General features: G+C 35.2%; 1 protein-coding gene across 1 annotated transcript in view; it reads right to left on the bottom strand.

The window, feature by feature from the left end:
* Positions 1-1,103: 1,103 nt before the first annotated feature.
* Positions 1,104-24,179, bottom strand: part of LOC150086453 (cytochrome b-245 chaperone 1 homolog) — a 43,813-nt gene continuing 20,737 nt past the window's right edge. Inside the window, exons 3-5 of the mRNA XM_090372171.1 lie at positions 14,768-14,841; positions 8,794-9,017; positions 1,104-1,326 (exon numbers count right to left, since the gene is read on the bottom strand). Coding sequence (XP_090228297.1) covers positions 1,104-1,326; positions 8,794-9,017; positions 14,768-14,841 — 521 coding nt within the window. The remainder of the gene's footprint in view (positions 1,327-8,793; positions 9,018-14,767; positions 14,842-24,179) is intronic.

Raw genomic sequence — 24,179 nt, 5'->3', positions numbered from 1 at the left:
ACACAGGAGCAGGTGTACGTCAAACTATGTACACAAGCATGGTGGCATAGTTTTCTATGCCTATACTCTTCAATTTAAATTAATCACATAGATCGAAAGTGAACCATCATGGGAAATAATAAAATTCACACTGATGTAATTCTAGTATTTTAAATTGTTTTTTTTTTGTTGCATATTAATTATACTAGGGTGCCAACTAGAAGGTTAAAGTAACTGATACATCAATGCTTAATAATGATCTTAAAAAAAAGTAGTAGGGCAAATGCCTTGTGCTATGAAATAATTTTATAAGTAGGGCACAACCTCAGTCTGTATGTTGCATTGAGAAAACTGAGTTTGCTAGTAAGTACAGTGATATCATGGTGTGGAGGCACTTCACCACCAGTTTCCTTGGTATTGCATCACGCACTTTAAATAAAAAGCACTGCTCCAATAGAGAAGCACATTGCTATTTATTTAATGCTATTCCCCATATCTGGGTTTTGGGCTTGAATGATGGGAAGGGGGAGGCACATAAGCAAATAAACTGACAATCCATATAGTCATGAGAAATATCCACAATGTGAGAGATGGTGTAGAAATTTTAAAAGCTTAAATTTAGGGCAAAAGTCTTGTGCTTCAAGAGGGAAAAAATAAATCTATAAATGTAAATAATCTACTTACAATTAAAACTGTACATTTAAATGTTACTAGTAAAAGAATGAAGTTATAAATTTTTACAACATAGGGTCCATTTAAATTAAATTAATACAATACTATACAAATACAACAAAATTATCAACTTATATTATAAATTATTTTACAAAATAGACATTTGGACGGAATGAAAAAATATGAAAGATAGCAAAATATTACACATATCCATATTTAAGAGTTAAATAAAATTGTTTTTTTCCTGTAAAGAAATAAATAATACAAGACAACCCACATCATCAGTCTTTTAAAGGACAAACATTAAATTACATTAAATTTTAAATATGATCATTAACTGAGGACAATTATGACATTTGCACAAGTATGATATAAAAAATCTGACACCAACTGCATGGTAAATCCAAATTATTGATGGAATACAACATTTAAATGTAAATATGATATAAGTGCTATGGTATATTTACTGATGTTACTTGTTCTCTTGTGCAAGCAACATTCTGTAAATTGCTGTCACCACTTGTATTTTGTCTCATCTCTTCATCTGATGTATTGTTGCTTCCACTAGAGCTACTTTCAGATCCAAAATAGCTACTATCATCATGGCAATCAAGATACTCAAGACGATCCAATTTTAGGAACTTGCGAATCTTGTCTGCAATGGCTTCGTGATGACTATGAGTAGAAAATATAATTATCAAGCTGTCAGATTAAACAAAGGCATTAAGAAAACTAACTAAAATATCTGATCACATAAGCATTAACAAAGTTGAGAATGCTTATTCTGGACAATGCCACAAAAAAATTTGAACACCTGTGTTTAAAGCCAATCACAAGCACCACCTTTGCTTCTAAAAAAAAAAAACCATTCTTATTCATGACAATACATAGCTTCATACAGCCACTGCAACACTTAGCACCTTTGACTTGGAGTTTGTGGACCCTGCCTCGCCACACACAAGAGTTGAAGATGCATGTCTCCTTCAGATTTCTAACTTTTTTGGACTGTTAAAAAAAAGAATTTCTGGAAGGGCATAAGCTTGACAGCAACATGGCAGTGCATGCATGTGTTCCCCAAGGGCTGTAAACCCAATCTAAAGAACTTGATGCTACAGAAATAATAGAACCTTTATATTATAGAAAAACTATGTAGAGAAGACTGAAATATACTTGATATGACAAAATCATATGAAGTTAGTTCATTCCACTTCTTTGCTATTTAGGCTTCTAATGCTAATGTTTGTTCCAATAGCATATTTTGCATTGCATTCTAGTTCTCAGACAAGCACAGCAGAAATCCTACTAACATTCTAGTTGGTATGGATTTTGCTTATTTTGTCATGCTATAGTGAAAAGGGTTTCTGCCCATAAATTTATAAAGTCTGATAAGCTTGATTTTATATTGGTAGCTTGTTACTTACTAACAGGTTATGCTGTGAGAAAGTGAGGAATAAACACCATGTCAGGAAACAATAGGTTCCCCAAAAGACTAGCCTAGGAGATATGTGGAGTTTCTCCCCTGGGTAGATAGCCTCAAACCCATTTCTTTCATTGTGGCATCCTTGAACAGAAAGACATGTTTGCCATATTAAGTAAAATCCACTCCCCTTGAGCCCTTTTTTCCCTTCTGATTATATCTCCTGGATGATCAAGTACCTCAACATACACCACCTTCCAGTATAAATTCAAAAATAAATACCTTTGTAGTAGTGGGAGGAGATCCTAACATCACTTTATTTCTATCCATTCATGGGACAGACATATGGTTCTTTCTTTGATATTCCCAGAAGGCTTCACAAGTTTAAACTATTCAATTTGCACCAAAAATCTTGCCAAGACTTAATAACTTACTGTTCTCTTATTCAAGTTATTATATACATTAAAACATATTGGAATATCAAAGAAATAAGATCTATAATGATTTATGCACTCTTAACTCAGCAGTTGCTTAAATTCACCTTATTGAATAGATCCATCAGCAAAATAACTATTGTAAATTAAGCAACATTACAATAGCTGCACCTCTCTCTCTCACTTACTTACTTAACTATACAAAACACTCTTGCCTGAGTAGTTCTTAAAATCACAAGGTATTGCTTGTGATTTTTAAAACCGGTGATGAGTGTTTAGAGCACTTTTCAACCTTTAAGTAAATGAGCACTTTGTGTTATTCATTCACTTTGAGTACAAAAAACTCTCTTCGAGTCTAAAAATAATCTACATTAATTGTTATGAGAGTTTGTTTTTAGTATCGATATATATTCAAGGTGTGTGTGGATTTCTTTTTTAAAATCAGTCAGCAAGCATACTGACTGACACAACAAGCATTGGTAAATATCTTAAATTTTACAGTATAAATGGAATGCTAATCTGTTTTAAAAACAAGCTGTACTGCATATCATTTCAGGAGGGAGGGAAGAGTGTAGCAACACTGCATTATCACCATCTCTCAATTCTTTATAAACATTTTGAATTTAATTCCAATATCAACCAATGAATATGTGCAGGGTTTAAGTGAAATTACTTTTTGACTGTGGTAGTGACAGTGGTGGTAGCCCAGTGTTGCCCACCACCACTGCTTTGCTATACCTTGCTTGAAGTATAGATTGCAAGACAATGTGCCACATTACAGACATGGATTGTTCAAACAAAAGTATGAGAATGCAAACAAGATGTCACTGGCCCATATCTGGAATTTTCTTTGGAACATAATGATATGGAATTACTCTCTGATTAATTATTTATTTAAATGTAATTATTAAAAATAATATAGTTGGGAAGGATATTATGTGGTAATTTTCCATAGAATTATACTTTTAGTAATGACCACTCTTATATTATGTGATTATTAAGATAGTTTATTATAAGTTAATAACTAAATTCCTATACAATTAAGGTGACATTTCAGGAACCTTGCCAGTACCAATCATCAGACCATATATTGTCAGCCCCTGTTTGCCAAGTGTCTTGACCTCTAACATAGAATGCACAATAGGGTTCAAGACACTCAGAAAGCATGGGGGGGGGGGGGCTGATAACAGCCAATATATGGTCTGATGATGGGTACTGGCAAGGTTCCCAAAATGTCACCTTAATGTATAGGAATTCATATTAACTGAATAAACTATCTTAATATCTAAAGAGGCTTAAAACTAAATTATAGTATGGTATGATATTTCCACTGCTTTATATGAAAATTTCTTTTGTATCCCTTTAAACTGCTGTTTGATAAGCATACCAGTAGACTTTTTGTTTAGGAGGGGAAAAAAGCCCTGGATATATCAAATATTTTCATTTTATTTTAAAGTGCATCAGAATATTAAAATTTAGGTAAGTACAGTCAGTCCTCGTATAACACGTGTTTACACTACATGAATTCGATCATACACGATTTATAAATAGGGGAACAATATCTTATATAACACGAACCAAATTCGCTTATGCACGATTCGCCTTTGTGTTTACAAGAAATGGCAGTCGAACGCGGAATCACCCCAACCGAACGCAACACGATAGGAATGAAGAGAGGATTCTGAAAATGTATTTGTTTTTTCTATCAGTGAAGGGAAAACACATTTCACCATAAAAATATAAAAACCAACACAATTCAAGCAATCGGTATAATCGCAAATGCAATTAGATCGAGTTTACAACCAGTTTATAACAGATTCCACTAGCAGAAACGCAACTGGAAATTGTTTTTATTGTTTTATGGTAGTAACCCCCAGAAATGTGCTTTAGTAAAATGTGAGGTGTTAATAGTGTATCTCTGCCTTTACGGTGTTGTTTATTCAGTTGCTACACGCGTGCAGCTTTGTTTATGTGTATCAAGTGTGCCTCCTCGTTTTGTAATTGTGCTTTATTCCTTAAAAATGAGTAAAATACTTAATTAAAAGGTGTGAAAAGGAAGCGTCCTGGTGAAGACACTGCAGATTCAGAGAGAAAAAGAAAAGCAATATCGATAAACAGAGGCGGACTGGGTCAAAAATTCTTATCCTGGGAAATTTATAGTGGCCTCATACTAGCATTTATGGCCAAAATCACACCGGCCCACCGGGGTTCCCGTTCTCGTTTTGTAATTGTGCTTTATTCCTTAAAAATGAGTAAAATACTTAATTAAAAGGTGTGAAAAGGAAGCGTCCTGGTGAAGACACTGCAGATTCAGAGAGAAAAAGAAAAGCAATATCGATAAACAGAGGCGGACTGGGTCAAAAATTCTTATCCTGGGAAATTTATAGTGGCCTCATACTAGCATTTATGGCCAAAATCACACCGGCCCACCGGGGTTCCCGTTCTCGTTTTGTAATTGTGCTTTATTCCTTAAAAATGAGTAAAATACTTAATTAAAAGGTGTGAAAAGGAAGCGTCCTGGTGAAGACACTGCAGATTCAGAGAGAAAAAGAAAAGCAATATCGATAAACAGAGGCGGACTGGGTCAAAAATTCTTATCCTGGGAAATTTATAGTGGCCTCATACTAGCATTTATGGCCAAAATCACACCGGCCCACCGGGGTTCCCGTTCTCGTTTTGTAATTGTGCTTTATTCCTTAAAAATGAGTAAAATACTTAATTAAAAGGTGTGAAAAGGAAGCGTCCTGGTGAAGACACTGCAGATTCAGAGAGAAAAAGAAAAGCAATATCGATAAACAGAGGCGGACTGGGTCAAAAATTCTTATCCTGGGAAATTTATAGTGGTCTCATACTAGCATTTATGGCCAAAATCACACCGGCCCACCGGGGTTCCCGTTCTCGTTTTGTAATTGTGCTTTATTCCTTAAAAATGAGTAAAATACTTAATTAAAAGGTGTGAAAAGGAAGCGTCCTGGTGAAGACACTGCAGATTCAGAGAGAAAAAGAAAAGCAATATCGATAAACAGAGGCGGACTGGGTCAAAAATTCTTATCCTGGGAAATTTATAGTGGCCTCATACTAGCATTTATGGCCAAAATCACACCGGCCCACCGGGGTTCCCGTTCTCGTTTTGTAATTGTGCTTTATTCCTTAAAAATGAGTAAAATACTTAATTAAAAGGTGTGAAAAGGAAGCGTCCTGGTGAAGACACTGCAGATTCAGAGAGAAAAAGAAAAGCAATATCGATAAACAGAGGCGGACTGGGTCAAAAATTCTTATCCTGGGAAATTTATAGTGGCCTCATACTAGCATTTATGGCCAAAATCACACCGGCCCACCGGGGTTCCCGTTCTCGTTTTGTAATTGTGCTTTATTCCTTAAAAATGAGTAAAATACTTAATTAAAAGGTGTGAAAAGGAAGCGTCCTGGTGAAGACACTGCAGATTCAGAGAGAAAAAGAAAAGCAATATCGATAAACAGAGGCGGACTGGGTCAAAAATTCTTATCCTGGGAAATTTATAGTGGCCTCATACTAGCATTTATGGCCAAAATCACACCGGCCCACCGGGGTTCCCGTTCTCGTTTTGTAATTGTGCTTTATTCCTTAAAAATGAGTAAAATACTTAATTAAAAGGTGTGAAAAGGAAGCGTCCTGGTGAAGACACTGCAGATTCAGAGAGAAAAAGAAAAGCAATATCGATAAACAGAGGCGGACTGGGTCAAAAATTCTTATCCTGGGAAATTTATAGTGGCCTCATACTAGCATTTATGGCCAAAATCACACCGGCCCACCGGGAGAACCAGTTTCTAAGTTTTACTAGAAATTTACTAGAACTGAACATATTAAGAGTTTTATGAAAGTGATATTGTAAACAAGACAAAGGAAAAGAGTTGCCAATGAGTTTAAGGTAGTATTTTCTAATATTAGAAATAGCAATTTTGGAATCATTACAAATAGTAAGAAATCCTGATACACAGAGTAAACACTTAAAAGATTAATTTTTCCAGCAGGAAAAATTAATCAGTTGAAAGCATCATGTTTGTTATAAAGATTAATAGTAGTATGCCCTCTATCAATACTCAATATTGATTGACAGTACAAATATTTAGGTCTAAGTAATTGACATTTTGGTAGAATTAATTGTTTTCCAAGATAAGCTCCTGGGAATATAGGGGGTCCAAATCTTGAAAGAAAATTTGGATAGTTGAGCACACAAAGTTTATCTACATATCAAAATAGAAGAATATCCTTTGGGAAAGAGATTTTAAACCAGTAGAGATACAAGCTACAATGATACATGAAGCAGGACTGCCCACAAGTGTTCCCTGAATTTGCTGTTAAACCATATTACCATCAAAGACAAAGATATTAAAAATACAAAACAAAGATTAACAAGATTATTCCAATATGTGACATTACATTTGATTTCATGTTTATACTTCTGATATATTTCTTGAAGAACCGTTTTTAAATTCAACAGATTAATAGTGGTGAAAAAACTATGAAAATCAAAGGACTGACTATCCCCAAGGTTACTGACATGTAATGCTTCCAAAACAGGTAAATTATTGAGTATAATTCTATTATTAAGAAAAATGCTCATGATAGGTTTAAGTAGTTGTTCCAATGTTTTTCTAGGTACCTAGGCATAACTGTTTTTGTAAGAGGTAATGAACCTGAAACAGAAATTTTAGGAATTTTATAAAACAAGGCATTTTATGAAATTTAGGAATAAAATATACAAAAAGAAAATTATAATCATTTATATTCAATATCTTATTTATAGCCAGTAATTTTTTGTTAATGATATTGAAAGAGGAAAAGCAGGTTTGTAAGTATCACTGGAAATTTACAAAAATTTTTACAGATCATATTGATTTAAGGTAGATTTCTTACTAAATTTCTATAACATTTTGCCCAGTCTTAATTACAGCATGGTATTTCTGCTAATTCATTCATCATCTCTCATTTTCTTGGTCTGTACATTCTATAAATATCATACATTGTATGATGTATGACTATACAACGTATGCACCAATTTTTTTTTTTTTTTTTCAGTTTTTTATTTGTCATATTTTTACATTAATTTAAATTCATGATTCATACTCTTAGATATCAGTTCAAGGTTTCTTTTTATAGGAATGGGATTTGTGACCTCAGACTATGAGTCTCACTATATTTCTACACCTCTTTTACTCTCAACTGTTCTGTACTCTTCTTATTTCTCATGAGCCATTAGTTTTGCGAATGCCTGTCAAGAAACTGGTTTCTTGCTGGTTTGTTCATTATTTACATTCTTTATCTATGCTGTGTTTATCACAAGTTTAACTTTTTCCCTCCCATCTCCACTAGAAATCACTAGGCCGCAAAGTATATATTTAGCCAGATTTAGTTTTGATTTCTCTTTGGTGCCTGTTCTGCTTACTTTTGTGGTAAATTCTTGTTGTTGTATATATGTTCTCTTTAATGGTATATTTGTTCTCTGCAATGTCAACTGTAAACTACATGCCTATTATATGATATTTTCTCCTTTTTTTAATTTCGTTTTGGTTTATGTCCTTATTGCTCATTTCATTAAATTTAATATAAATTTACTCAAAAATTTTTTAATTAATTATTTTTACCTAGTTTTGGTTTTAACTTCACTTTTTTGTTATGTACTTTGCATCCAAAACAGAGACACAATATTGTCATCTTTTCCTGCAATCTTGATGGTTGACACCATGAAGAAGACACAAAGGTTGTAAGTTATGAGACAGTATTCTTTTCTAGAGTATTTGCATAATTTTTTTTATGATATATAATACTTTGATTTATTTTATTTCCTTACTCCTTTATTCCTTTTCTATTTTTATTCTACATTACTTTTATTGCTTTATTATTATTTTTTTACTTCTATTTTTCTACTTTACTTTTATCACTAATTTTATATATACATTGGTACTCCTCAGGATCTGTACATGAGAAACATGTATGTGTACATACTCCAGAAAAGATTAAATATCTCTTTCCTAGAGGTGTGTTTAAACTGTAAATTTGCATTTCAAAAAATTACTGGTATAGTCACCTCTGTAACACAAAAGAAAATCTATTTTGATAAATGTTGCCACTGAGAGATGCCACAGCAGTAAAAAAAAAAAACCCAGAAAACACCTTGACATATTTTACAAATATAAAACAAAAATAGCAAAAAACAAAATTCTGATGAACTCAGATATTAAATACACATTTAAATTATATTTAAACAACTAAAATATTTTAAATTGTACAAATAATATGAAGAAGCTTACACCAAACTCCCACCAGTTCTTCCTTCCATAAGAGGCATGGCTATACCTGAAGAAAGTACTAAGTCTATGAAACAGCCTCCAGAATCTCTTGTTTTAACTCTGACATCAATAATCCTACTAAGTTTAAGCAACATCCGTGGAGCAGAAAGCTTACTCCACAATCTTTGGAAAACATTTGTTTTTTGAAGTATTGCTTCATTCTTGGTTTTATCAATTACAAAATCCTGAAAATAAATGAGAACTTTAAGAAACATTTTAGTCAGATGGGATAGCAAAGTACAATAAGTGCTGGTTTTAGTAATCACATTTGCAAATTGAATTTTGATTCTTTGATTCTAAAAAATACTATGCTTTTCCACACATTATTTTTAACTTGGCAGTAGTGGTCGGTAACCTGACAGGTGAAACATTTGAAAATAACATTACTGTGTTAAATGTTAATCAAAAAATCTGGTTAAAAATCTTAAATTTTTCTACTTTCCTAAATATAGCCAATAAAAGTTTCCGAAGTGATATTTTTTAGTTTTCCTGCAGAAATTGATTGTGCATGTGAATCGTCCAGATTGTTTGTTTGTTATTTGGTTTTTAGGAGCATTAGCAACTAAGGCCATATTGCTCCGGGGAAATGCAGTGGTCATTCCCTGACCTTTCCGCATCCTCTGTATTCGGTGGTCACAGGCTCGAACCCCGGTCTAATCAAGAAGCATGTGCTACGCACTGCTGCTCCTGCCCACCTGGCTATGCAGGCGCCAATCATAAAATTTATGAATAGACAACTCCAGCCAAAAATGTATGGTGAGGGAATGAGGTGATCCGCATCTAGAGCAGATTATCAATGTTAATCATTTAACATGTTTAACACTTGATAATCAAAAATTCTGAATATATTTCATTTAATATATAAACATCACAAGGCACTGGTACTCATGCCTTGCAAAGAATGCACCACAAGAGCAGAACACAAAAGCCACTGATCTCAAACACCACTGAAAAATATGGCTGTGTTGATGCCAGAATGGTTGGAGGTAAATAATGATTGGATGAGTCCTGATTTACTTTTAGCATTAGCATTAGTACGATGCAAGACAGCAAGCTTATGCAGCATCAGCCAAAAAAAAAAAAAAAAAAAAACCCATTTCACCCATCCATTTGTTCCAAATGTCTGTTCAGCTCAGCCTTAAAATTTATTTAGGCTATCAACTTCCACAACAAAAGATGGAAATCTGTTCCACCAATCAACTACCCTCCGGCTAAAGGCAAATTTCCACACATTTATTCTACAACTATCTTTCCTCAATTTGAATTTATGCCCCCTCAGGTTCTTAATCTGAGCAAGAAGAAGAATTCCATCAGCATTCAGCTTGCTCAACCCATTCAAGGCCTTATACACCTCAATCAGATCACCTTGCATGTGCCTACTCTCCAGGCACTCCAATTTGCAGAACTTAAGACTTTCTTGGTAAGAGTACCCCTTCATTCCCCTCACCAATCTTGTTGCCCTTCTTTTCAGAACTGATGGAACAGTGCATGCATGGAGGAAACCACACTATGCACTGGAACCGTTCTGTTGCATATCAGCAATACTAGTTGCCGAAGGTGTAATGTTGTGGGCTTAATGACACATCCTTAGTACTCTAATCTCAGTGGAGAGTACAATGAGTACATGTGAACATAATTGCAAATCAGGTTCACCTGGCAACGTTGCATATTTACCCCTGTGGACTGAAGTACTCTCATATGACAATGCAACCACCCACCATACCACACGTGAAAGGCTGGTTTGATGAAAGTATCACATCTATGGGATGAACTGGAAAGGTGTGTTTATCAGCATAATCATCTGCTCACATCACTCCAAGGATTGTGGACAATTTCTTACATGAATGCTCAATATTCTTCATTTCACTTTTCGACACTTTGTTGATGCCATGCCACATCATGACAGATCCGTGATTTGGGGCCAACAGTGGTCCAATACTATTATTCATAGTGCTAATAAAATAACCAGGTAGTGTACTTCAACAGTGTGTTATTCTGAATAATATCTTTACATAATTTTACATATCTAGAAAACTGCTCAATTTACCAAAAAGGTGTCATACTTGCTTACTTTGCCCTCATGTATGATATAAGCTGCATAACCCAAGAATAATGAGGGATGTGCAAAAACATCAGCACCTTCCTCATGTCCATGGGGAAGGTGTTGATGTTTTGCACATAATCACACACAATAACAATCTATCTGAAATATTAAGAGAAATCCTTAATAATACTGTATGACACCATCCTGACAAATGCAGCCAGACCCTTTCTGATCCAAGAAAAGACTGCAATCAATCCTTCTAGGTCTAAACAGGATGATCAAACACTGACAGCCACAACCAGAACAAATGAGTTTTAAAGCCTAAAATCCAGAATGATAATGTGTTCTAAAACTGAAACAGAAATATAAAAAAATATATGGTTTAATATATTATAAAACATTAATATACTTGAGGAATACCGTATTTCCCCATGTATAAGACACACCTTAATTTTGGGGCCTGAAATTTGAAAAAAAATGTATTACATAAAGTTATTGAACTCAAGTTTTATTCATAATAAAATTCATACAACTCATCACTGTCAAAACTCCCATCCATTAGCTTGTCCTCATCTGTGCCTGATGACGAATCACTGTCTTCGTATATTGCCTCGTCTTCAGTTCCATCTATGGCATTTGAAATGCCACACTTCTTAAATGACTTGATAACAATCTCAATCTTGATATTCTCACAGGATCTTTTCACCCAGGTACAAACTTCTCCTATAGTTGGTTTCTTCACTCTTCCTGCTGGTGTCAAATTGTCCCCAGAAGACTTCATCCATTGGTTCCATTTGTCTCTCATGGCAGCTTTGAAGGGTTTGTTAATGCTGACATCAAGTGGTTGGAGCTGGGATGTCAAGCCTCCAGGTATGACAACAAGTTTTGTTTTTTGCTCTGCAGCAATCTTCTTTGTATTTTATGTTATGTATGCCCTGAACTGATCAAGCACCAATAGGGCAGGTCTGTGTAAGAGCCCACCTGGTCTCCTGCTCCAAACTTTCTAAAACCTGATCTTCATCCCATCCTGATCCATCCAACCCTTGTCATGAACGTGGACAATTACTCCTCGAGGAATGTCTTCTTTTGGCATTGTTTTGCGTTTGAAAATGAGCATAGGAGGCAGCTTGGTTCCGTTGGCACAACAAGCTAGAACAACTGTATAATGGCTCTTTTCATGTCCCCTTGTCTTCACAGTTACAGTTTTCACCCCCTTCTTATCAACAGTTCTGTTACTTGGGACATCAAATTGAAGGGGGGACTTCGTCCAAACTGATGTGTCTTCCGACATTGAATGACAAAACGATGAAATTCAAGGACCTTCTGCTCATAGCTTTCAGGCATCTTTTGGGCAAGTCTGGTGCGTGTACACATGCTTAGTCCATTCCGTTTCATGAACCTGAAGCACCAATTGTGTCCTCCTTTGAAATCAGTAACTTCTTTTTCATCAGCAATTCTTCTTGCCTCAGGCTGAACCATCTTTGTGGACACAGGAATTCCAATTGCCCTTTGCTCTTCAATTCCCTCTCTAAATCAGACCATTTTGCTGACTTTCCTCTCATGGCCTTCTTCTGCCGTGGCGTTTTCAGTAGGGTTTCTTCTTCCCGTAGCCAGTCTCAGATTTTCTCGGTTGGAGGAGGAGGACCAAACTTATGTTCAGCAGCACGATTTCCATTAATTTTTGCAAACTGGATCACTTTTAACTTGAATTCAGCACTGTACAAAAATCTTTTCTGAGCCATTTCTGGGCAGAACGTAACCTAATATACCAGTAACAAGTGCAAAACAATAAGCGCAAAGACAACAAGCGCGAAAAACCGGAAATGCAAGTAAAAAAAATCTACAACCACTGTATAAGACGCACCCAGTTTTTAGACCCCAAATTTTTTAAAAAAATGTTTGTCTTATACATGGGGAAATACGGTAATTAAACAGTATTGCAATAAAATAAATCAGGGGTCACACTTTACTCAATTATATTTTATTGAACTTCTTTTTGCCCTAATCACATTTAAAAAAAAAAAATCTTTACATATTAAATTTATGCTAAATTTACATAATAATGGCATTAACCATTATGGCTGAAACTGTCTGGCATTTGCATTCAGACACTTTCATCCATCTTACCAATGAGCATTAACAGGACAAGATAGAATTCTGAACATATTTCAATTAATGTGGCATTTTAAAACAATATTTCAGGAAAATAATCTTCTAAGAAAATATTGTTTTTGGTGTGACTGACAGTAAATTATAAATTACAAAATCTTGTAAGTAAATTATAGATTTTTCTCAAATAATTTGAGAAATCAATATTGCTGTGGAACAGCTGACATGTGACCAATTATAATGATTTCTCAATTTCTGAAAATATCTTTTAATATACTGTATTTCTAATATGTGCCAGAATGGCAAACAAAAAATCAGATAACTTTTCAATTTCTGATTTCTGGTCTCAGAAATTGAAAAGTTATGATTTTTTTAAACAAAGAAATACAAACTTTGTTAAAAACAATGATCACCGACCATCTCTTGAACTATCACCATTTCTTTCTTTCAACTCTTCTAAAATGAAATTTTTAAGCAAAGCAAACTGATTATATAATAAGTTATCAAATTGAAATTCCATATCAATAATATTTTTACACATATTTGGTGGTACTTCTTCCCAAACTGGTGTACTTTATAAAAGCATCTATTCTAAAAAAATTGAATTTACTGAAACTCAAACTGAAGGGTTTAGCTCATTTTTCTATGTATTCATAAATCATTTTATGCACATTAAATATTTCATTTTTAAATGATATTATTTCTTCAGCCTTAATTTTGAAAGCATTTAGGGAACAAATTTTTCTTCAATTTAATCATTTTTGTTCGTATGATGCATATAACATAACTAAACTCATGACTTCTATTATGCAATTGTTGGTTCAATTTTTAATAATTTCTTACTAAATATGCCAAGCACACTATGCTTCATTTAATGGAGAGAAAAAAAATTAACAATAAAACTTGGCAGGTTTTCTTCCACAAAAACAAATGCCTTCAGTACTTCAAAAATTTTTAATACTCCATTGTTTACTTGGTATTAACCAACAAGAATTTGAATTGCTAATAACTTGTTATGCATTACATCTTCTAAAGAACAAAATTCTCAAAAGTACATAGTTCAAATAATTAATAATGAAAATGGCATCAATCTTGAGCAAAATCAATGGAGATTACAAGGCAAACCGTTCCACCACACAATACAGATTGTCTGTTCATGTAGAGTTCTGCCTCTTAGCCCACAGAAAGATGCTCTGCAGGCCAGCACACAGTGAGTGTACTCAAAATCTTCATTACTAAGCCTAATTTATAGATAAAAGAGAAAGAAAAGAAATACATGCCCAGCTGTCATGCTAATGAAGAACTCACAGGCACAGTGGTTTTTTTCAGAACAAGAAATTTGAATACCTTTTATAAAGTTATATTTGGTAGATCTAATTTGAGAGTAAAAATGAATTCTTCCAAATAGAGATGATAAGAACTTCTTGGCAAACCATTACATTTGAAATTTTTGGGAAACTGGTATATTCGTGTGTCCCAAAAAGAAACCTTCGGAACAAAGGGGCAAATACTGGGAAGCCAAGATGTCACTTTAGGTCCAAGTGATAGATCTGCAGATTCTATAAGTGAGCATGTGACCTAAGTTGTGTTTGGATGCAACACCCTATTAATGGGAATCCTCTACTATTCCAATGGGAAGTAAACATTCCTTATATTCACAATTTGGCTATTGTGAAATTAATTACTTACACATTATTTAATTCATTACCCTGAATACTTATCTTTTTAGCTCTCGTAAAAATTTATTATGTTACCACATTTTTTCTTTCATTAAATACTTACTTCCCAGTCTTCAAGAAATGTTAATCCAACCCCTAAACAACCAATAATGTAGACAGCTTTCATTAATATTTGATCTGTAATAAAAAAAGATAATAATAATAAGTTTACAGTTCTATAAACTTCTATGCAGCAAGATATATTGAAAATACAGTGGGATATCAATTACTGGAAAATGGAACTTCTAAAACATTGATTATCTGAACCAATCAAGTCTGATACACAGTGCCTTTTAGATTTTTAGTGCCTTTTAGAAATGTGCACCATTTTTTTTTTTTCTTTTAGAAATGTGCACCATTTTTTTTTTCTTTTAGAAATGTGCACATGCACAGTGCCTTTTAGAAATTTATATTTAAACTATTTTAAATGAAACATGCTTATTAGCTAAAAAAACTTACAACTAATAAAAAAAAGGTGGAAATACATTTAACAATATGAGATGGAAAAATCTAAATTTAAAAATAAATAGAAAAATGTAGATTGATATGCAGGAAATTCCTATATATTCCCTACTTCTGTTGACAAACTGCTTTCTGATGGTGGCTTACTTGCCACTTTGACAAGATTTTTTACTAACCTGCCCATCGTGCCAAAATCACTGATAGAGAGAGAGACAAGAAATGTTAAAGTGGTTCGACTAAGGAGATTCAATTGGCTAATGAGCAGATATTAGAATATTTGGGGAACTGCTAAGTTACATATAACTGCATTTACTTGATTAAACAAACAATGGTGACTTTGAATCAGTTAAAATACAATGACACAAATAAAATAGTTAATTCTAATACGGTAGAACCTCAAAAATCCAGTATTGAAAAATATGGATGGAATTATTAAAATTCCAGCAATTTTTTAATATTTCTCAGAAATGTTGACTGTACAATGGTAGATGGGAAATAGGCTATCCACACTTAAAAAAAAAAAAAAAAAAGCACTGCAGGTGCCTTTAATAGAACATAATGTATAAATCTGCATCATGATCTATTAAAGAAACACCATTTTTTTTTCTGTTTTACATAGTTTTATGTCATTGTTACTATGTATTTGCAATGTATAAAATCATTCAATATAGTACTTAATAGTAGTAATAGTTATGTATATAGTTTTTAAGGCAAATTCAATTGTTGAAAATTAGATAGTATGAATCAGAGCTGTAATACTCAATATGTTCTACGTTGATAATGATATTAGTAAATTAATAAGAGGAGTTTACCTCAATATAGTACGTGGAACACTTCCGTATGATACCCTCCAGAAATTAAAACGGAAAAAACGAAAAAATCGACAACTTACCGGTACATTAAAGTAAAATATAAATAATTAAAGTAAATTATAAATAATTAAATAATCAATTTAACACAATTCAAAATCAATTCAAAACAATTAAAATTCAAATTAACGCAATTAAAAGAATCTAACGAAAATATTCAGGAAGGAAGGAAGAAAAATCGTTTCGAATATTTTCGTTAGATTCTTTTAATTGCGTTAATTTGAATTTTAATTGTTTTGAATTGATTTTGAATTGTGTTAAATTGATTATTTAATTATTTATAATTTACTTTAATTATTTATATTTTACTTTAATGTACCGGTAAGTTGTCGATTTTTTCGTTTTTTCCGTTTTAATTTCTGGAGGGTATCATACGGAAGTGTTCCACGTACTATATTGAGGTAAACTCCTCTTATTAATTTACTAATTGTTGAAAATATATCATGCTATTTATAGCTCATATTAAAAAAACACTGAACAATGGTAATACCCATACCAAAGGCTGCAACCTTTATTTCTTAGGCAAGAGTGTTACCCACTTGACTAATCTGGCAGTATAGCTTAACATTTTGGCTTAATGCTGGTGATGGTTGTTCCGTGGAGATTATAGAACTAGAGCTATTGTATTATCTAATAAAAATAATCAATTATCCCAGAATATGTGCTTAATCATGTGAACCTCAGGCCCAATCACCAGGAGCATGTGTTTGATACTAAGGATGTCTGATTCATGAGGTTCTACTGTATAAACATTTTTTTTCGAATTATACAGAATAATTTTATGAATCTGTTTAAAGAAGTTCTGTAGACAGAAGTCTACAGAACCTCTTTAAACACAAATTATGATGATAAATACTGATGCTGTTGTATGACCCACACCTTGACAATGCAACATACAGCTGACTATGCACAAAGAAGTTTTCACTGACAACCACTATACCCACCAAGCTGAAATACTTTCCTTGGGACTTGTTGATTGAGATTACAATGGGCAACTGTGCGCATCACACTGATGCATAAAGATGTCCATGTGCATTACTGTATGTATCAAAGAATGGGAAATCCATATAACTACTGGTGCATAAACAAATACATGCATGACACGGGCAGCTTTGTTTCACATGTAAGAGTCATGCAATGTGACCTGACCCCACATACAATGGGATATGTCTCACTGCTGCAGAGTCCAGTAGTAATGCAGATATTCCAAAATTATTCCAAAAACCTTCAGTTTCTGATTGTACAGGGACAACCCAGGTGATATCAATATATCGCCTGGATTGCTGCTTCAAACACAGCCTCATTCATAAACTTCCTCATTTGCAGGCACAAGTGTAGCATAACTGCAAAGATGCCGTTAATACCAAGTGAACATATGCACGATACTGGATCCAAGTATTGAAGGGTTTTTTTTATGAAAACCCCAAACAAAAGGTATAAGAACATATAATATTTAGTACCATGCATGAGTTAAGAAGATATTTGTTGAAATTAGACTTGAATTTCTGAAGATTGTAATTTTCAGAAAATACATATGAAGGGAGGTTGTTCCAGAAAATGGAAGTTGAAAGAATAAACAAGGAAGAAGAAAAGTTGGTTCTGTGGGTTTGAAGTTGTACAGTAAAAAGATGTTGACTGGCTGTGGCATGTGTTCAGACTGGTTTTGAAGAGAGAGAGAGAGAGAGAGAGAGAGAGAGAGCAGAAATTACAGAAGCCAATTCAAAAGAACAGTACCCATGGAAGTATCTATAGAAAAGGCTTCCTCATGCAGAGACAATGCCTATGAGACAGAGTGGAAAGACTTCATCAGAGATGGGCTATTAATTAATTTAACTTCCCTCTTTTGAATGGAATCTAGTAGAAGCCTGAAAGAGATTTTGATGGTAGGGCAGTGATTTGTACAGAGTGAACAGCTGTTTGGAAGAAAAATAATGCTGAGTGAAAGAGAAAACCCAGTTTTTTTTAGAAGCAGAGGAAGCAATATTTGTAATGTGCTTATGCCAAGAGAGATTATAAGTTAGAGTAATTCCCAATAGAGATATATAATCTTGTCTAGAAATCGGATTGTCATCGAAGATAAGCATAGGATCATTTTTGTGAGATATAAAACAGGACTGAGTTTTAAAAGGCCTGAAATTAACTAAGTTATCTTTGCCCCATTGGAGAATTACTTAGAGATCAGCATTTAAGGAATTAGTTGTGGATATCCAAGAAGTTGAAGCTATTTGTGCAGGGAAAGGATTCTCAAACTGTAAAGTAGAATGCAATGTGCTATCATCAACAAAACTATGAATAGGATTTCCAGTCAATGGAAGAACGTAATTATTATACAAGAGAAGAAGAGTGGGAAAAAGAACCAGCATTAGTGGAGAAGTTGAAGACAGAGAGCATTCTACCATTACGTGCGGTAAGTGGTCAGAGAGAAAACTGGATACCCAATGACAGAAAACAGTTGACAAATCATATCCTAAGATGGAAGCTTATTTTAGACCTTTGTGCCAAACATGATCAAAAGACTTTGAAATGTCAAGAGCAATTGCTTGAGTTTCACCAAACTTTTCCACTAATTTGTCCATAGATGGGTTACACAAGCCAGTGTATCAACTTTGACAGAATCCATACTGGCAATCGTTGATCGCCATGGTTTTGATGATGAAGGTTTCTAGATAGTTCAGGAGTTGGCAGTTAATGGATTTTTCCATTACTTTAGAATGAGTAGAAGTAAGTGCAATGGGATTATAATTGGATAGAGGGACTTGGAATTGGCTGGATATGAGGAAATTTCCAAGAAAAGGAAAGATACCAGTGTAATAAGAAAGTGTAAAAAAGGTGGCCAGACAGGAATAAGCTCAAGAACACAGGTTTTGAGAACACGTGGACAATTACCATCAGAACCTGGAGTTTTCTTGGCATCAAGATTGTTCAAGCAGGTTGCAAGTAGGTCAGCTTTATTTTCAGCTGAGGCAGCAAAAGAACCATCAAGGTTTAACAGAGATGCAGAATACAGACAGCAAAAGTTGCAACCAATAGCTTTGGCAAGAGACCAGAATGCTCAACTACAAACAATTAGAAAAGAAATGTTTTCTACTCTTAGCCTGTTCAAAATTTAGTTTCAACTGATTAATAACTGCTTTACAATTGTTTCAAGGTTTGGTGTATGCTGAAAATGAATGGAGATTTGGATGCAAGCCAATTGCAATATACAACGTTCTTATCTTGATTAGCCTTGGCATATTTATTGGAAAACCATGGTCTAGATAAAAGATAAGATTTTAATGTGGAATATACAATAAAGGATTTCATTCCTACAAAGAATAATTTCACTGATATCTGAGCAAACATTGACATCAGAAGGTTTAAAACAGTAATCCAACCAAGGAAAGAACAGGAATCTCACAGGTCATCCCATTTTGTTCTTGTAATACCAAACAACATGAGGCTGTGAATGGCCATTAGAGAAAGACATCATTGGAGAAGCGACCGTCACTAATTAAAATCACCAAGGAAAATTATCTCACTGTTAGCAAAGTTGGACTAGAGAAAAGTCAAGTTACAAAGAAAAGAAGTCAAAGAGTTCCAAGTGATTAGTGGAGTTGGGAGAAAGATAGAGACAATAGATGAATTTGACAGTGTGGGGTAGAAAGATTTTAAGCCAGAGAAGATCGAAAAGAGGAGATTCCAAATTAATAAGTCTCTGACAGGGAATATCAGAGCAGACATATGTACAAGTAACACCTTTAAAGTGAAAGGAATTATACAGCAAATAACTAGAACAACTAAGCGTGGTTGAAGCAACCAGTAATTGGGATTCTGTCAATAAAAGTAAGTGAGGCTCAGCAGACTATAAGTGGAAATGAAATCACTGAGATTGGAACTGAGACCATGTATTGGAACTGAGACCGTGAAATGAACAAGGAAGTGTTTGGAAGGTTTAGATCTTTTCACAGATAACTTTGTTCGATTGGTTTTTATTTCTTATTTTTATTATTTCTAGTGGACACTTGAAATTTATGACAGGTTGATGCAAAGTGAGAGCTTAAAAAACAATAATCATAAGCTACCTGTTATCAAACTTGTAAATTAAGAATGAATTCAGCAAATTTCCTTACCCTATGCTAAAACAGACACACAGATATATGGACAGATTCAGAAGACAAAATTAAAAATAAGAACTGCCTGTTTTATCAATGAATAAATTACATTAAAACACTACAATTTTCCATATCATGCTTTGCACAAACTTTTTTAGCATTAGCATAGGCATATGATGCAAGAAAGCAAGCTTATATAGCATCAGTTGAAAAAAAAACCTACTCATTTTACCCATCCACTCACTCCAAATGTTTGTCTAGTTCTGCCTTGAATCTACTTAAGCTATCAACTTCTACAATGATAAATGGAAATTTGTTCCAGCAATCAACCACCCGCTAGCTAAAGGCAAACTTCCGCACATCTATCCTACAACTGTCTTTCCTTAATTTGAATTGATGGCCTCTCAGGTGATTATTCTGAGCAAGAGGAAGAATCTCATCAGCATTGAGCATGCTCAAACCATTCAAGGCTTTATACACCTCAATCAGATCACCTCGCAGGTGCCTAGTCTCCAGACACTGTAATTTGCAAAACTTAAGCCTTTCTTCGTAAGAACAACCCTTTGTTCCATTCACTAATCTTGTTGCCCTTCTCTGTACTCATTCCAGAAACTCTACATCCTTCTTAAAATGAGGCCTGCAAACCTGTATACAGTACTCAAGGTGTGGTCTGACCATTGGCTTATACAAGGGGATAATCACCTCCTTATCCCTGCTAGTAAAATTCCTGTATATCATTGACAAGACACCAGGAGCTACTCTTGCAGACCATCTGCACTGCTCAGAAAACTTCATATCTGCCTGCACAATTACCCCCAGGTCCTTTTCATTCTCTACCACTGGCACCACGTACAAAGGCTTCTGCAAGCAACAGAGCAAATGAAAAGAAGCAGCTTCTAACTACCTCCATGAAATATGGCAGCAATGCTGGTCTCAAACAACAAAGGGACAAATTACAAAAAAATTCATACCTGACAGATAATACAGTCTACCCCATGCTACCGGCCTGATTTCCCCAGGTCTTCATGTTACATATCTGATGACAGGACATGGTGCCATCAGAAGTAAACTGGCCACCTTCCGACTAGTGGGCAAACCCCTGTGGGTTCCCCTGGGACCACATGGTGCATGAATGCCAACACTACGAGGACCTCAGATTAATATTAATCACCAAGATTCAATTCATCCTGAGAAATAATTAACACCACCATCTGAAGAGTGCCGAGACTTAGAGCCTTCTGAGACTTTGACCAGGCTGTATATGCCAAGTGACAAACTTTACCACAACCACCAAACCGCAACTAGGAAAGTGGTAAAAAAATGACAACAAAAGGAATTACCAACATAGGAGAAAGTGCAAACAACAAAATGACACAATCACACTAGGGGAAGAAAGAATTGGGACTCTAAGATCTTATCACCCCACAAGTCAAGAAAACCTAAGCTCTCAATAAAGTGACCACCTTCTGCGACAAACAGGAAAACTGCAAGTTTGTGACCTCGAAACATCTAGAGAAACTGTGACCACAAACAGCTTCCTCTAAACCCAAGAGTTGACTCAATGACAACTGACCACAACAATTAGTGACAACTGGCACTGCAAACTTGACTTAAACCAGAGATGAGACAAAAGCCGTGAAATAGGGTTGAAATTGAAAGTGTCTGCAATTCTGCCCAGACACGATAGGAGGGAGTATATGATGAGAGCCTTGTCGATCAATTCGGCCCTGGAAAGATTGTGCAAGGCTCAAGGGGTAGAATTTTTTTCAGCCTGGACTGTACTTGTTAACAGGAGGGATTGCTCCTACAGGGATGGGATACACTTAAATAGAAAGGGTGCAAGAATATTTGCTGATACTATCGAGGCAGTGTTAGGTGGGTCGGAAAACTGCTAGCTTGGGGGGAGACAAAGACGAATAGATTAACAGTAGCCACTGGCAGAGGTGAAAGAGATTCTTGCACTGCTTCTATTGGAATGGGCAGAAGCCTGAAAAACAAGATGCAGGATATTTCAGAGACTGCCGGGAGTCATTGCGGTACAAGTAAACACATGGGTTGTGTTAAGGCAGCTAAGAATAGAAATAGGTGCATGTATACTTGCGTGTACACCAATGCTAGGAGTTTAGTAAATAAATTTGATGAATTTGAGGTATTGCTCAAAACATCAAAGGCAGATATTGTTGGGATATCAGAGACGTGGTGTCACACAGATATAAAAAATGCAGAACTGGAATTTGGGGAGTACAATGTCTACAGAAAGGATAGACTGGACAGGAAGGGAGGAGGGGTTATGCTATTAGTTAAGAAATACATAAAATCCAAGGAAGTGAAGCCAGTGGACATCGCTGGACAGTGCAGTGTCGAGTCAGTTTGGTGTGACATAAGCACTGGGAGATCAAAATTGAGAGTAGGAGTGTGCTATAGGCCTAATGACTCTGATGAGTATAATAAGATACTGTACAGGGAAATAGAGTGGGCCAATAAATCAGAGAGTCTTATAATGCGAGATTTTAATTTCCCAGATATTGACTGGAATTTTGGGGCTGGTCACTCACACACTAGCAAGGCTTTTGTGGATTTATTGGATGATTGTTTTCTACATCAGCATGTTCAAGAGGCAACTAGAGGGAGGAATACTCTTGATTTGATTATCAGCAGTGATTCTTCATGCACTAAGAATCAGCAGATAAATGAACCACTAGGTGGCAGTGATCACAGTGTGCTGAAGTGGGATTTACTCAAATACGTAACTACCATTAGGGGTAAAGGGAAGGGTTATTGCTTTCGTAAAGGCGACTACGATGGACTGAGACAGTATTTAAATTCTATACAGTGGGACCAACTGATGATGTTACCAACAGCAAATGCAAAATGGAAAGCATTCAAAGAACTTATCTTGGAAGCTACTAGGCTTTACATACCAACTAAGAAATACTGTTCAAGGTTTAGGCCTAAATGGATGTCAGATGAACTGATGAGGCATATGGCAGAGAAGAAACATGCATGGGATACATACAAATTAACACATGACACAGAAGCCTATGATAGATACAAGTTGATCTGTAACCAAGTTACAAAGGAGGTTAGGCAGGCGAAGGCAGATTACGAGAAATCTTTGGCAAGGGATGCAAAGAAAAACAGCAAAGAGTTCTTTACTTATGTAAACTCTAGAAGGAAGGGGATGAATCAGATTGGTCCACTTGATATCGATGGGTCAACTGTTGATGATCCTGCTCAGGTAGCTAACAAACTAAATGAATATTTTGCATCGACATTCACACATGAGGAGTTAATTGGCGAGGGGAAAGCCAGAGGTGTATTCAACTCTACCAGTAAGCTAGAGAATCTTGTAATAACTGAGAGTAAAGTGGAGGACAAATTGTTGAAGATAAACACAAGAAAGGCACCCGGGGTGGATGGGATCTATCCAGTTATATTAAAGGAGGCAGCAAAGGAAGTAAGCAAACCCTTAACCATAATTATGAGAGCTTCCTTGGACTCAGGGGAGGTACCCACAGACTGGAGATGTGCAAATGTCACCCCAATTCACAAAGGAGGATCAAAGGCTGACACAAGTAATTATAGACCTGTGAGTTTAACTTCTGTTCCAGGAAAATTAATGGAGGCACTAGTTAAAGAAGCACTGCAGGATCATTTAGACAAGACTTCAGCTATAGCTCGGACACAGCATGGTTTTGTTAAGGGGAAGTCTTGCCTGACCAATTTGATTGGATACTATGATGCAGTCACAAAGGAACTGGATGCAGGGAATAACTTTGATATTATATACTTGGATCTCAGAAAGGCTTTTGATACTGTTGCACATGGAAGACTGCTGCACAAATTGGAGCAGTGTGGCATTGGAGGCAAATTGATGCTGTGGATAAAGGGGTGGCTGAGGGGGAGAAGACAGAGAGTGGTAATCAATGGACACTGCTCGTCGTGGACTAATGTTATTAGTGGAGTCCCTCAGGGCTCAGTGTTGTGTCCATTATTGTTTTCTGTATTCATAAATGATACTGATGAGGGTATATCAAGCTTAATGTCGAAGTTT

This window comes from Mastigoproctus giganteus, chromosome 4 (assembly GCF_048544385.1).
Source record: "Mastigoproctus giganteus isolate SK-2022 chromosome 4, ASM4854438v1, whole genome shotgun sequence".
Lineage (NCBI taxonomy): Eukaryota > Metazoa > Arthropoda > Arachnida > Uropygi > Thelyphonidae > Mastigoproctus > Mastigoproctus giganteus.
Note: the sequence above shows the minus strand (reverse complement) of the source record. Positions and strands in the feature narration are given on the sequence as shown.